The sequence below is a fragment of the Mandrillus leucophaeus genome, unplaced genomic scaffold, assembly GCF_000951045.1.
Source record: "Mandrillus leucophaeus isolate KB7577 unplaced genomic scaffold, Mleu.le_1.0 Scaffold339, whole genome shotgun sequence".
Classification (NCBI taxonomy): domain Eukaryota; kingdom Metazoa; phylum Chordata; class Mammalia; order Primates; family Cercopithecidae; genus Mandrillus; species Mandrillus leucophaeus.
Window position 1 is genome coordinate 1107594 of NW_012103576.1, and position 15848 is coordinate 1123441.

The following is a 15848-nucleotide window of genomic DNA, read 5'->3' on the forward strand; positions in this document are numbered from 1 at the left end:
CTTTAGTATTCGCTGTTAAAGTCAAGGCGGGTCTACCACACGGTAAAAGTACTGTGTGTGTTTGTCAGGCACGGCTAAGTAAAACGCACTGCGTCCGAAGTCTAAGGGTAGTTTGCATGCATCTCTCAGCAAAATAGCAAGTGGAAGGAATACCAGCAAGGAGAATAAACTTTCTGGGCTGTTTGATTACCCCTGTAACTTCTAGTCCAGGGATGTTTGGCGTTCTCCCGGTCGCTAGATTATTAGCCCGCAGTCCCGCACCGGCCAGGGAGCGGCTGAAGTCCTAGAGCCGGGCGGCTGGAGGCTGCGGGGCGGAGGCGCTTCTAGGGTTTGGGGGTGGGATGGTCCGCGGCATCCGCGGCAGCCGCGGGCGAGTAAGGACTGACGCCGCAGGTTCCCAGAGGCCTGTTCCCGAGGCCGGAGTCCCGACCCGAAACCGTCCCTGGCCGGCGCGCTCGCTCAGCAGGGCGCGGCCCCAGAGCCACCCGGCTCGCCCCGAAGAGGTGGGACTTTCCCCACCGGAAGTGATCCCGTCCAGTCTCGGGGAACTGGGGCACCTCAGCCAGTGTGTCAGGGAAACCCTTCCGGGTGTGTGCTGGGGGGGTGGGGGGTGGGTGAGAAAAAAAAGAGGTGGGTTCGCCTGGAGTCCCTGCGGCCGCCGCCGGACGGCCCCCGCCCCTTTCCCCGCCGCGAGCAGCAGCGCTGGGGCAGCGGAGAGACAGAGGAGCCAGCGGGTGGCCATGGCCTTGGCCTGACAGAGCCTCCCCGGCGGCCGGGCGGGTGCGGACGGCGGGGTAAGCGGCGGTAGCCTGATCCGGGTGGGAGCCGGCGGCCGGCGCCGCAGGTTCGGGGCGGGGGTCAGCCGGGTAATGTGCATCCTTCTCCCCTTCACAGGCCGGACGACCCCCGCGGGAGCCGGGGCCCAGAAACCCGCCCGGGCAGCAGTAACTGGAACGGAGCCCGCAGGCCTGGGCCGGCTGGGCTGCGCGAGCTGGAAGCGGGGTCCCCGGGCCCCTTTGTGTGAAGGGCGGGGGAGGGTTGCGGGCAGCCCCGGGCTGCGGGCTACTCTGACGTCCGCCTCGCCGCGGGGTCCCCTCGTCGCGGCCCCCACCCTTTCCTTCCCGGGAGCACGCGCCTCCTCGCCACCCTAGCCGGGCTTTTCCCAGACTCGCCCTCCTCCCCACGCCCCCTGCTCGGGCCGCAGTTCCTATAGGAAGGGCATTACCATCCCTTCCCCACCCTCCCTGACTCTACGCTCTTTCCCCTCCCCCTCCTGTAACTTCCTCTTCTTCCCCGGTTGGGCCCTCTGCTCCTCTGCACTCTCCTCCCCAGTTCGCAGATTTCCGCCCACCTTCCGCCTAGTCTAGCCGCGCCACAGCTAGCGGGGTGATCTTTCCCCCCCTCTGGTAGGAGTTGGTGAAGGTGAGACTCATGAGGGAATACAAGGTAGTGGTGTTAGGGAGCGGAGGGGTTGGCAAATCTGCCCTTACTGTGCAGTTTGTCACTGGGACTTTCATTGAGAAATATGACCCCACCATTGAAGATTTCTACCGCAAAGAGATCGAAGTGGACTCTTCCCCCTCCGTGCTGGAAATTCTGGACACCGCAGGAACTGAGCAGTTTGCCTCCATGAGAGATCTCTACATCAAAAACGGCCAGGGTTTCATCCTGGTTTATAGCCTGGTTAATCAACAGTCTTTTCAGGTAACCAAACCAAGTCTCGTAATTTGTTAGAAGGGGGTGTGGTAATCCGACATCGACTTCTGGGTTGCTTGAAACGTGCATTAATGACTGTGTTTTGCTTTTGAAAGTTAGACATGACGCATTTTTGAGGTTACTCCAGGCATGGAAGACTATCGGGTTGTTTCTATAGAGCGTAGTAAAGTAACAAGCGTCAACAAATATTTTAAAGCTATTTTTAAGTGAAAGAAAAGTGAAAAAAATGTCTGTGTATATTTCGCCTGGAATATAACCTTCTGAAGTTGCTTGCTCAATTCAACAAGTATTGATTAACTCATTCAACAAAACATCTAACGAATAATCTCGGGTAAATAGAGCACTTGGAAAAAATTATTTGGAGCCGATTATCTGTTGCACAGATAAGTCCTGTCTGTCCCACCCACACCTTCCCCTCCCACCCCGCAACACCCCCTCCCGCCGCCCTCCCCTTCTCTCTCAAGTTTCTCAACTAGATTCATAAATCTTAGTGTTGCAAAATGAAGAACTCAAGACCTGCCTTCTAGGCATTTTACTTAATTACTTGGGGCGTGTAGTAGGAAGGAAAGTTACTAATAGAAAAGACTAGTACCTAGAATTAATAACCAACAAAAATCAGGGATGACTCCTTTTCTGTAGTTGATCCAAATTGTTTCTGGTAACTGCCTGTATTTACAGAAAATACGTGGGTCTGGGAACACTGAACAAGTGCAGATTTCTTACTCCGGCTGGGTGGCCAAACTGGATGTGGTCCAATCTCTTAGAAAATCTGTCTTGTCCTTCACTGGGAAACAGACTGAAGGTTTAACGTTATCTTAGGAGATGCGATGTATGTTTCTATTTATTCCTTGAAAATAAATAACCTCATATTGACCCATTATATTGACCTCCATTGATTTAGGAAATGGATATATTTTTTCTGCATTTAAAGGTATGCACTTAATGTAGCTTACTTAAGAGACCTTAAGTGCTTTATCCAATACAATGTGCTAATTCCACTTTCTTTAGTATTTTAAATTAAAGTACTATAGTGAACTTTCCCAGTAACCTGATAGAACAACTTCAGAGATTTTTTTTTTTTAAGATGATAAATTCTGGGGAAATAAATCAAAGCTATTGAGACCAAACTAAATTCACTTTATGTGGGCGTAAATTCCCAAACAATAGTATCATAAAAGCATTTTCCCCCAGAAAGTACCAAAGTACTGAAGGTGCTGTCTGACAGGCATTTTTTTCCCTAAAGGATCCTCAGGAGATTTGTTATTCTATCAGCTTACTCTCTGGAGGCTGAGAGTCTTTTGAAGGGTGTTTCATAAGATTTCTGTTATATCCATTTCTGTTGTAGACATGAATTGGGAGTGAAAAACTGTGCCATTATTTCAGTGGAGATGTAAACTCCTTTGAGCCCAAATGCCATAAGTTTGGATTTTCAGCTGAATTTATGTTTCCATAAAGACAACGGGAAATAAGCGTAACCTAGAAGACTGAGTTGATACATGATCAAACCAAATTGATGTAAATATCAAATAACTATATTTTTATAGATTTTCACAGTCCCTTGCTTTCCCATAGACCCACATGTGAATATTCTGTGCTTACTGTGACTTCCAATTAAACATACATTTTCTATTTAAGGCAAACTTTTAAAATTATGAAATATTACAAAAAATGGTGATTTTTATAATTAAATCTATAATATTGTCTTAAATCAATACTTACTCCCACCTCCCAAAATTGATGCTACTGGAGGATTGCTAACGATCTTATGTTTTGTAATTCGTTGTAACTACTTGGAAAAAGTAATACGCATGGGAGAACAATCAAGCAGTAAAAACAAACACAGGCAAAAAAAAGAAAGAAAGAAAGAAAACAAAAAAAACAAAACAAAACAAAACTGTCTTCTTCCCACCCAGACTCCCCTTGCACTGTCCTTCCCAGGAGTTACTAACTGTTATAGTAGTTCCTAGCGAATTTAAGTGTATTTTAAGGTGTTTGATTTTACTGGAATAAATGCATACCATTCAGTTTAAAATAAAACATTTAAGTGTATCCATCTGGTTGTAACGCTTTTCTTCTAGGCATTACAGAGTGGTTTTTGTTCCCACTTAAAACACTTTCACTCAAGCCCTCTTGCTACATGGCTAGGAATGCATAGATGCTGCAATCCTGTGCTAGGATAACAGGTGTTACAAGGAGTGATGACAAGCAGGCAGGTTTAGGGAGATGGCCAAACATCCTTATGTACGAATGGATTAATCATTTGGAAACTTGCTTTTTAAATCAGTATAGACTGGAGGTGGGTAAAAGTGATTATATGAGTCAAGGTTAGTGTGCAACCCATGTTTTATATTCCTGACAAACCCAGCAGGTAGGGTCTGTGAAAATTATCTAGTTCTTAGTCCTGTGGACAAAATGGTGACGTTTTCTCTGTTTAGGTGTGATTTCATTTTGGATTCAGCTTTGTATACTCACTGAGGTATGACTTTTTGTAATACTGTAATATTTCTGTTATGGTTGTACAAACAGCATAATGTTTTTCTTTCTCTTTGTGATTGCTTGAATAGGATATCAAGCCAATGAGAGATCAAATTGTCAGAGTGAAGAGATATGAAAAAGTCCCACTAATCCTAGTAGGAAATAAAGTGGATCTGGAACCAGAAAGAGAGGTTATGTCTTCAGAAGGCAGAGCTCTGGCTCAAGAATGGGGCTGTCCTTTCATGGAGACATCGGCAAAAAGTAAATCAATGGTGGATGAACTTTTTGCTGAGATCGTCAGGCAAATGAACTATTCATCCCTGCCCGAGAAGCAAGATCAGTGTTGTACAACTTGCGTCGTCCAGTAAAAAAGATAACCTCAATCATGGCCATACCGAGCAGGTTAGTTTTTGATGGAACGGTGTGAATCAGGTAGTGTTTTGTTTTTTGATCAAGTATAACAAAAAGCTGGTTGGTGTTAATACACATGGCACTGTCTTAAATTTCTTTATTTTTAAAATAACATTTTCCATCACACAAAATAGTCAACATTCAATGAAGAAAATTTTTTTAAATGCAGATAAGCAAAGCGTAGGTAAAAAATTGCTTATATTCCCATCACCAAGATTTTAAGTGAGTTATTGTTCTTCCTTCTCTGCTTTATTGGTAACATTTCTTTGGGTTGAGTTAAACCATAACACACTTTTTCCCTGTTCTTCTGATTTAGCATCCAAAATGCACAGGAGAGCACTCAGTAATAATTTCAGAAGTTTTGTGGTATTTTCTATACTTTTATGTTTTTATGTCCTGAGCAAGCAAATTGCTGCAATTAAAATCACTAGTTTACTAATCACCAAGTGCTTGATTAACAGTACAATTATTTAATCAAATTCATCTGTACCTAACACTTGAGGGACTTACGTGACCTCTGATAATAACAAATTGTAGTGCCACAGTGTACCCTGACTTCATTATAAATATACAGTCCAAATGATAATCTGGTTGAATTATCTGTGATGTGTTAGAAGGAACAGTTTCATGCATTAAAAAAAATTTATTCAGTTTAATAAATTATGAGATTAATAGGAACAGTAACAAACCTTCAGGCCTTTCACTGAGTTAAATAACTTACAAGTTTTTTAAATGAATGAGTTTTTTTTTAAACTCATACTTTTTTTAAAAGTAAGGTTATGTAAAACCTACGAAGCATTTAAAACAAGATTATTCATGTCATGATCTTTTAGTCTAGATTGTAATTGAGCAAATAGTCTCACTTAGACAGTAACACTTAGATGATAAGATAGAACAGCCAATATTGTGAATGACTGAGAAACCGCAGCAAATGCCAGACTAGCCTAGCAGTATCAGGAATGAAATTGATCTTCCTGAGCCAAGGCTGACCTCGAGTCTAGGAGGCAGTGTTGCAAATGGCAACAGGCATTTCAGATTGGAGCAATGATTCCTAATCAAGGGTCTGGCTTTGTGTATGCTCCCTGGAGAAAAGACTAACGGTCCCTAATTTATCTTTTCAGACAAGGTCTCCTGTCAGATAATGTCATCTTTAAAAATGAAGGATGACAACAATGCTTTATTTAAAATGCTTTCACTCATCATTCTTTCACATACCAGAATATGGTGAAAACTCATTTATTTTCTTATGTCTAGCTACATCTATTATTTTATAAAGTCACTTTTCAGACCATAGTCCAGCTTATGTTTGGTTGATAGCATCGCACTTGCATTATAGTCTTTTGAGGAGGAGAGAGGCTTATGGATCAAGTCCCATATTCTTGCTGCTGTAATCTCTCTCCTTAAATTGTAAGCCAGCTTCACATTTGAACAAGTTCTGTGGGGTGATTGCATCTTTACTGTTTTGCTCTATTTTTCTATCTGACACTTACTGGGCAGATGATGTAAGTGTCCATACACATTTTGTGTTAGTTTTATCATCTTTTTAAAAATTAATCAACTCCCACGAAATGTTCTCAGTTTTCCTTCCATCATTAGTGTAGACAGCTATAGAAGGTTAACTGAATAAAATTGGTCTCACACATGTCAAGAGCCAGCTGTCTCAGCCAAATTGGCAGGTGAATAATTTCTAAAGCTATTTTTGAACCTCTTTTCTTCTGAATCATTTCTGAGTTTATTTCATTTGGTAACTTTTTGTGATCTGAATTATATTTAACCTATTTGGTTACCTACAGGAATGAGTACATAGATTTTTTTTTAGTATCTCAAGCCAACTATATATTTTTGGTTAATTAACATACTAAAAATGGAAATTATTAATACCTATAATTATTCATTTTTATAGTAGTGGGTTTTTTATAGTGTGTAGGTTTTTGCTTGTTTTTGTAAGCAGAATATATAAATGAAGATGTTAGCCTTGAAATAAAATATCCAATAAGCTGAATTTCTAAAAATACTAAGGGGAACTCCCTGACCAAGATCTTTTAGAACAAAGTGCACTATATGCAGGGTTGTTGTTGTTTTTTTCTGACATCAAATAAAATTGAACTGATTCCCATGTATGGGAATCTCTAATCTGAGGCTAGTAAAATTTGTGGTTGTCCTTGTTCACCATTTACCTGAAAAGAAAAGAAAATAGATGGTGGATTTTGAATACTATAGCTTGAGTCATGGAGCTTTGAAATCTGTTAGACCCAGATCTAAATTGAATATCAAATTTTGACAGGTAAAGGTGATTTGAGAAATGTTTGTCCCTAATATTTAGAAGAGTACCTTGTCCAAGTTAGAAATAATAGGATGTAAGTCAGAAACACTGTTACTGTTGTTAATTGGTTGTTTTTTGACTGAGAGGGAAAATTTATTAATGCTCTAAGAATTGCTTCTGATAATTCCTCACATTTATGTCTTAACACCTTTCAATTTGGGTCACTAGTCTCTTCCCTAACACCTGTTTATCTGCATGGCTCCCAGGATTGTTTCCTCACCTTTTACCCTCCCATTAGTAATTTTAGTGTAAGTTTGGAAGCATAACCAGATTCCTTATACACTGCCATCATCCTGATTTCTTTACTGATCTGAGGAGCGTATGATCAAGTGCTTTGAAGGGACTTCTTTTGCTGTATGGCAGCAGTATAATGGAAACTCAGGTCAGCATTGTCTCCCTGTTCTGGTTTCATTCACTATGTCATAGCTCTTCTGTGCTAGTATAAATTATTGGCAGTTCACTGTTTTGGTATCTTTTTGTGGAGAAAGATCAATGTTTTGTTAATAATAATCTCGTAATACTATAAAAGAAGTAAATCACTGTCCTGTGGGAGTTCAGGGAAACGGGAGATCACAACCAATTAGAACAGAGTTTCTTAACATTCTGGGATCTTTGCTGTTTGGGGCTGTCACGTGCGTTGTCAGATGTTTAGCAGCATCCCTAGCTTTTACCCACTAGATGAGAGTAGCATCTTCCTAATCCCCCATTATGACAAGAATATCTCCAGAAATTGCCAGATGCCCCCTTGGGACAAAAATTGCCCTTAGTTAAGAGCCACTGAGTTAGCGATATTGGGAGCAATAGCATTTGAATCAGGCTTTGAAGATGGGTAGGACTTGAGGGGATTGGTGGTGGCGGTGGGGGGTGTCAGTGTTGACTTTCAAACAGAAAGAATATCAAGAAGGAGCATAATCATATCCTAAAATATTCTGTTGATTCCCTAATAGGAAGGGGGGAAGTGCAGTAAAGATGTCTCTTAAATGTGACAGCTTGATATATCCTTTTGGCAAATAGAATGTTTTAAAGATGATTTTTCAAGGATTCCTTTATGTCAGTCCAGTATTGATGAAAGTGATAAAGAAAGAAAATGGGGGCAAAGGGTGTTATTCACTGTGGTTTGAAGGTCTCCTGTAAGATTTTATACCATTTTTCTCAGTGTACTATGGAACAGGTCCTCCCAACTAGAGTAAATGGTGCATAAGAGTACCAAACACAGGGAAGCAAACTGAAAGGACAAAGATCACTATTTATGTCAGCCCCAGTTCATTATGTATTTCAGCCTGAAGAAAAAGGGGGTTCTCGGTTCAAGACTAGCACATCATTTTACATGGCAGCAGAATGCCTGAGATGCTAACAAAGGCTACTGAAAGGCTAAACCATATTCGAACATCATTTTAGTCTAGGTAGACTTACTATTCCTAAATACAGTGGAATTGATTAACATTTTCATGTTTTTTTAAAATAAAAAAAGTAGAATCAGAATGGTTTTTAATTTTTTTAGCTTTTAATTTTAGTTTTTAATTTTTTATGGTATGCTGGGGCTTTAGCAAATGTGAGGAGAAAAATCCTCAAATCACATCATGTACTTATAATTTCCTATACAAGGTAAATATTAATAATATCTGTAAAACGCTGGGGTGGAATTCTGTTGTAGAAGTTATAGTTTTGTTAGATACTTCTTTTTTTCCCACTGCTCTATTTGCATGTCACTTTGAATGGGGAAAATGGCTTATTTAAAATGCTCATCTGTCATCCAGTTCACATGGTGAGTCAAAGTGGAGCAGAGGAGTTGAATGGAGGAAGAAGCATGCTTTGGGGGTGGTATGTACCATAAAGGCCCTCAGCGAACCTTGGGTAAAAGGGAAAAACAAAGCCACCTTGCCCTTTCTGCTACCCCTAATTCTCCCAGACCTTCACTGAATTCGTAGGGTTGGTTCATGGTTTGAGACTTGAGAGTGGACAGGTGCCTAGTTAGACCTGCTGTAGATCTGGAGGTGTGTGGTGATTAGAATGACTCTTTGTATATCTGTTCCCTCTTTAATTACTTCCTTTTAACCTCAAGATTAGGCTTTTATTGCAGAATAAAATGCATATGAGCCAATGAGTTTTACTCCATTACCTCTCTGGCTTAGAATGAACCATCGGTAGAAGTAACAAAAATTGCATCATGGAGTTGGAGAATTGCCACCAAGGAAGTGTTCTAGCCATACTACAGAAAAGATTGTCCCCGTGGGATTACTTCTCAGCAGAATTCTACAATTCAGAAGATAGTATCAGTAAGAAAAACTTAAGTCCTGTCAGCTGTTAGAAAAACGTATCCAATCAAAAACATACTCCCAAGTTCTTTTGATTAGCCAATCTTAGGAATATCAACTTCAGAAAAAGCAATTTAGAGTTGAGGGGTGTACTAACTTACCTGGTCTAATTCAAAGCTAGCAACTGGAATTGGATCATTGGGCTCACACTGCTGTTTATTATCACTGGACTTGGTTATAATATTTGAGATCTCAGAATTGAACTCATCATATTAATTTAAACATTCAGAGATTTTAGATCTAGTACATAAAAATAGCTAATCCCATCCCTTCTACCCTGGGTTCACCATAAACATTTTTTGAGCTTGCTTTCCTTCATGTGTGATTCCATCTCCATTCAAGGATTCTATGCCATAGGTTCCGCCTTTGCTCTCTGTGTTTAATGGGTGACAGTGAACACGTTTAAAGACCTAGTCCTCCCATTCCAACTCCAGTAAGCTTCATGAGTACTATGCACATTAGGATAGAGAAACAAAACAAAAGATATTTAACAAAAACATAACCTGTATCAGAGGAATTCCAGCCTAAGGCCAGATGCAGTGGCTCATACCTCTCATCCCAGCACTTTGGGAGGCCAAGGTGGAAGAATCACTTGAGGCCAGGAGTTCAAGACCAGCCTGGGCTATGCAATGAGACCCCCGACTCTACAAAAAATAAAATAAAAAAATTAGCTGGGTGTGGTGGTGTGTGCCTGTAGTCCTAGCTGTTCAAGAGGCTGGGGTAGGAGGATCTCTTGAGCCCAGGAATTCCAGGTTTCAGTAAGCTATGATTGCACTACTGCACTCCAACCTGGATGACAGAGCAAGATCCTGTCTCTGAGATTAAAATTATTATTAAAATAATTTAATGATTTATTAAAATAGCACTTTTGATGATTAACATTATTATTAAAATAATGATTTATGAAAATTATAATTCCAGTCTGATGTTTTGCTAATACAACTAACTTTTAACTTGTATATGAAATGATAATTAAACATGAAAGGAAATTCGTTTTCAAAAAAAGTATTTTGGTTAAATCCCAAGAATATCATATGCCTAAAACTAGAAAAAAATTAAAAGTGATTATGATTACACGCTAATATTTGTGTGTGTGTGAGAGAGAGAGAGACAGTGCTAGTAAATACCATTGTATTTAGATAAGTTAAGTCCAGTTAAGCTAAAAAGACGTTCATAAACTGCTAAGCCTTTCAGGAGCCTTTGTTAACATACCAGGCATTCTGCTGCCATGTGAAATGATGTGCTAGTTTTGAATCAAAAATCCCCTTTTTTTCTTCAGGCTGACATAAATAATGATCTTTATTCCTTTTTGTTCTATGTTTGGTACTCTCATATACCAATTTACCCCACTTGACAGACCCTATTTATTTCATAATTTCCTGAGCAAAAGATTTGGATTAGTGTGTGTTTTTTGTTTTGTTTTGTACTTTCCTATAATATTGCATTAGTAAAAAGCTAAAAAAGTAGAACCAAACAAGTAAGAGTTTGAATAGAAGCTTCCAGAGTTAAGATTTGTTGAGTGTCTTGCTGGAAACTTGAGAGCGAGGTCGAGGATAACTTGGGTTCTGTCTTGAAAGCCGCAAGTTATACCTTTGCAACGTGCTTGGATGTGATATCCTGCAAGTTAAAAAGTACTGATTTGACCAGCTGCCTTTAAACCTTCAGCGATTTATTTTTACATACATGAGAGTGTTAGTATATTGAAAATTTTGCTGTCACTGTGAAGCAAGAACATTTGCACTTGAAATTCTAATCTGAAAGAGACTGTTGTTTTTGTTTAATGCAAGCATTTTACTTCAGGATTTTTTACTGCAGATAATTATAATTTATTACTCTCTTGAAAAGTAGCTAGTATTAATACTTTGTTTGCTTAAAGGTATGCCTAATATTAATATTATTGAGCCTAACTCAGGATTTATCTATATCTCTTGATTTCACAGGAGTATTGTCATCCTGTGTATGTGGATAGACCAAATGTTACCCAGGTTTTTAGAGGGTGGGAGGTGATTAATATATCACGTTTTATTCAATATAGATTATGGTTAGTAAAATGATTTGATTATTAATATTTTGGCTAGAAATAACTACTTTCTCAATTTGATTTTAGAGAATGCTTGAACAGGTCTTCAATATTTAAGAGAAATAATCATTTTTGAAAATCCCAACATCTTTATAATTGTTTGATTTAAAAAGGGAAATGAAAATTTATAGCAAATTCATTAATTCAAACTAATTGAAGGAAGTCTTGTCTAAATTACAAAAAAGTATTCATAATGAATACTTTTTATTCATTATGGATACTGCATATGTAATGAAATACTGTTGTGTTCAAGTAGGTATAGAAATTCCAGCTAGGCTAAAAAATATAAAGGTCCTTAGTCTAGATATCAAAAGTACAATCCTGGTCTTCTAGAAATTTATAACATAGTTGGAAAAGGAAAACAAATTTACAGCAACCCTGTGAAGAAAGTATTTTTATCCGTTTTTCAATGATGAGGAAACCGGATATGCCCAAGCTTAAATAACTGGTGTCCTAATTAACAATTTAATGCAAAATGTCTTTTAATTGGAAAAATGTTTCTATAATAGTTTCTAAAGAGGAAGATTTTTGTTCTGTTTTTTCCTAATGTGTTTAGGTAGCAGAATTTCAATAATGAGCAGAGTGATGTCCTTTAATAATAATCATTTTTATGATATAGCTGCTAATAAAGCACTATGTCAGGCACTTTGAACACTAATACAAGTGTAGCTGTCAAATGAAATTAAAATTATGCATTTATAAACATTGGTAGAGCCCTTAAATGATTATAAACTGGTTTCCCTTGGCATTCTTTCATAGTTGCTGTTCTACTTTTGTTTCTGGCTTTATGATAACATTTTTTATCTCATGCATTCGAAAACAAACATAACTCTACTCCCCTAGAAGCTATTTGGTGATTCAGCACAATTGAAGGACGCTCTGTCTGTCTGAACGATAGATTTTTTTTTTTCCCTAGTATTAGCTGGAAGGGCAGAAATCTGTGAGCTATAAGAGCAGGGAATGAGGAATTCCAGTCATAAAAGAAGATCCTGTGGTTGGGAGGATGTCCCCCAAAAACGGAAGACCCAAGTGGAAAATGTGAACTGCTGCTATCACCTAGCATCTGACCTAACCTAGGCACCTAGTAGGTGCTCAATATCTAGACCTCGATTGAATTGTATTCCCTTCCTCCCTCCCTCCCTTCTTTCCTTCCTTCTTTCCTTCCTTCCTTCCTTCCTTCCTTCCTTCCTTCCTTCCTTCCTTCCTTCCTTTTTTCTCTTTCTTTTCTTTTCTTTCTGCAGTCCTCCCACCTTGGCCTCCCAGAGTACTGGAATTACAGACATGAACCACTGTGCCCGGCCTGAATGACATTTTCTCATTTTAATCTCTAAAAACACTAGATTTGGGAAAAGTCTAACATACTGCCAATTAACTCATAATTAACATGCATTTGATAACAATACCATTTCCAGTTAAAATGTGAAGCGATCAAGTTCAAAGTAGAAGCAGCATTTGCAACAACTTTTATACTGTAAGATCATTTAAACCAGTAAGGACATTTTTAATATTGCATAAGTATAATACAAGTACAAAGCATAATAATATTATAAAAATAAGCTAGGATAGCTACACACATGCACACACAAAGTACATTATATCCAGTGCATCACTTCTGTGTTTGTTTTTTTTTTTTTTGTTACCACTTCTCTGTGTATATAGATCTGTTGTCAGTGTTCTCTTTTTAAACTATATATTTCTACATTTTTATGACGTGTTTATCTTAATTGCAGATAAAACTCAGAGGAAATTTGCACAGATGCTGCTTTGGAGAACTTTACAACCTGGGTTGCAGAACTGAGCCTTGGTAAACCTGTCTCTATTACAGCATGTTGCCATACATCTATTTAAGTGTGTAAGGTCTTTGGCCTTCAAGATCCATCGACCTTAAACAGGAATGCTTAGCACGTTTACCATACGTTTAAAATCTATTCTTTATCAATCAGTCCTTTTATAGCTTTCTAAGTTCTTATTGATGGCTAATATGCAAGGGTTAATTTTTAATATTTTAATTGATTTCTTTAATCAGTTTCTCGACTTGTATTTATTAAATACTCAAACTCAGTATTACCTACTCAATGCCTTTTAAAAGAAAGTTATAATGGAGAAAAAATTGAGCCTTAAACAAATGGTTACTTCTGTATATTACCTCGTACCAGTGCTTCATCCTATTTGTAAAATCTTTCTCCTTTAAAATTATTGGTTAATACTTTGAGACTTTGTTTACGTGTGGCAGTGTTGTAAAAAGAAACTAAAGATCACATTTTACCTGTATGGATGGAATATCCCTTTTCTTCAAGTGCAGTTTGTGATGTGTGTGTTTTGTTTTGTTTGGTTTTTTTTTTTTGTAATTAACATGTTCTGAAAGTTACAATTGATATTTGAAATTGACTGTAGAGCATTTAGTTGAAGAGTTAAGCATTCAATTCCATTAGGTTTTCACATGTGTTAATCTCATTTACAGCATTGAATTGCGGCAGTAACATTTTCCTTTCTGTGAAGTTCTAAATTTAGTTATGACCTATTTAGCAATGCCTTTGAAAAGGGATATTGTATCCATGGTAAATTAATTGTATACCTAAACAGAGATAGCTCATCTTTGCCTATCAGGCTTGTAATTGACATCTAATAGACTTCTGCACATGTAAAATTGAATTCAAATAAAATCATATACACTTTCTAGTTCTTAATAGTTGTCTTTCTGAATAATAGTTTAAAGCAATATTTGTTAAAGTTTTCTTGCACTATCACAATTGCTTTTTAGTTATTTCTCAAGAAGCATGTTCGTAGTAGAGACAAAATCTGTGTAACAGGAGGGAGAATAGCGCCAAGTCTCTGGGCTATTTTTTATTTTTGCAAATGTGCTTTCTAATAGCCATTGCCTTCCATGTTGTTTACCTAATCAGCACATTTTGTCTGAATACTTGAACATTTTAACAGTAACGCAGGTATAGAATCAGAAAGGAAACTTATGAAGAGTAATATTTTGGTTCAGTTTTAACATCGTGACAATGAGGGCTTTTTCTAGCAATGATTTTTAAATTGTATAAGTTTGACAGTATTTTATTGTTGGGTTTTTATTTGGTTTTAGTTGTGTGCTTTTCATTTGCAGAAGTTAGTAACTGCAGCTCATCTACTGCACCAAAGTTCTCGATTTTAGGAGCCCAGCTTTAGTCATTTGAACATGCTTCTAAATAAAATAAAACAAAACCAAACCAAAACTATACTTTTGATCTATAATGATAGCTCAATAACTTTGTCAAGGAAAGCTCTAATATATGCAGTGATGGTTTATGAAAGGGTGTGGCAATTTTAAATTTATATTGTGTGTGATGTTCAAATAAAGTGGTATCTACATTCATGTGATTTATTGGTCAGCATGACCATTAATTATTGAGTAGAAATTGATTAAACTTTGATTTCCTTTTTTTAAATCGTGTTGCATTTGATTCCTGAGCAAATTCCCTCAAAGTGAACTCTTATTCTTAAATTTTGAATTTTATGGTGAGATTGTAAAGATAGAGGCAATTGAAACATTGTTCCTTATTTATGAACTGCTTGAGATGAATACTTAATTTAAGTTTGCACTTTAATACCAAACTTAAAACCAAACACTCATTTAAAAGTAGGTTAAGTGATCATGGATCATTGTTATTAGCTTTGTGGCTTTGTGAAATTCTAAAGGAATCAAATAATTCATCATGATTTAAATTTTCTAGAGATTTTGGTTTTTTTGTAGTGTTTCTTTCCTATAGATTGTGTTCTTGTTTCTCTCTCTCTCTCTCTCTCTCGCTCTCAATTACAGTGTTCATTGTCATTGACCTCAGCAGCAAATTTGACTTGAATTCACTTAGAATCACAGGAATCAGGGGAAAGTGATTTTAAAGGTGGTTTCTCCAGCACATTTTAAGAAAAGGGACCAAAAGTTATTTTAGCTTCCTCAATAGATTGCATGTTGCTTATTAGGATAATAAATTAATATTAAATGCAATATATGTCTTGTCTTTACTATGGCATCTGTTTAGGAGTTGTTCAAATCACTGCAGTAGGGCTCTGCAAATAAAATAATGTAACCTATTATCATGGATCTAATGTACTGTAACTTTATCAGTGAAAGGTAAAATCTCAAATAACAAGTACAAACATTGAACAATTACCTATAAAGATTTGTAACAGTAAAATTTTTCCAATAGATTTCATTCTTGTCATTTTGTAAGACGACCCTGCAGTCCACCTGTTTGTAACTTTTTTAATAAAATAGACATCTGTATTACTGAGGTTGGTTTCTTTAATTATTTGGTGTATTGCTTCATGTTCTGGATTTGCTAACTTATAAATCTTTCTCAAAACTGAAAGTCATTGCTTTTTATCAAAATGATCATGTGTATTGCAGTACATGTTTAAACAAAGTTAAACATTCATTTGCCTGTTTCCTTAATTACCATTCTGGCATATTTTTGGGGAAAACTGAGAATGATATGCCCTAAAATATAATATGTAATCAATTTGAATAATTTGTAAATAAGTCAGA

At 37.7% G+C, this 15848-nt stretch overlaps 1 protein-coding gene across 1 annotated transcript; it reads left to right on the top strand.

Moving 5' to 3' along the window:
* Nucleotides 1-573: 573 nt before the first annotated feature.
* Nucleotides 574-15594, top strand: RAP2C (RAP2C, member of RAS oncogene family). Its single transcript, XM_011988808.1, has 4 exons — nt 574-794; nt 895-1704; nt 4281-4593; nt 13051-15594. The coding sequence occupies exons 2-3, from the start codon at nt 1432-1434 to the stop codon at nt 4557-4559; spliced, it is 552 nt and encodes a 183-aa protein (XP_011844198.1). The 5' UTR covers nt 574-794; nt 895-1431; the 3' UTR covers nt 4560-4593; nt 13051-15594.
* Nucleotides 15595-15848: the final 254 nt, after the last annotated feature.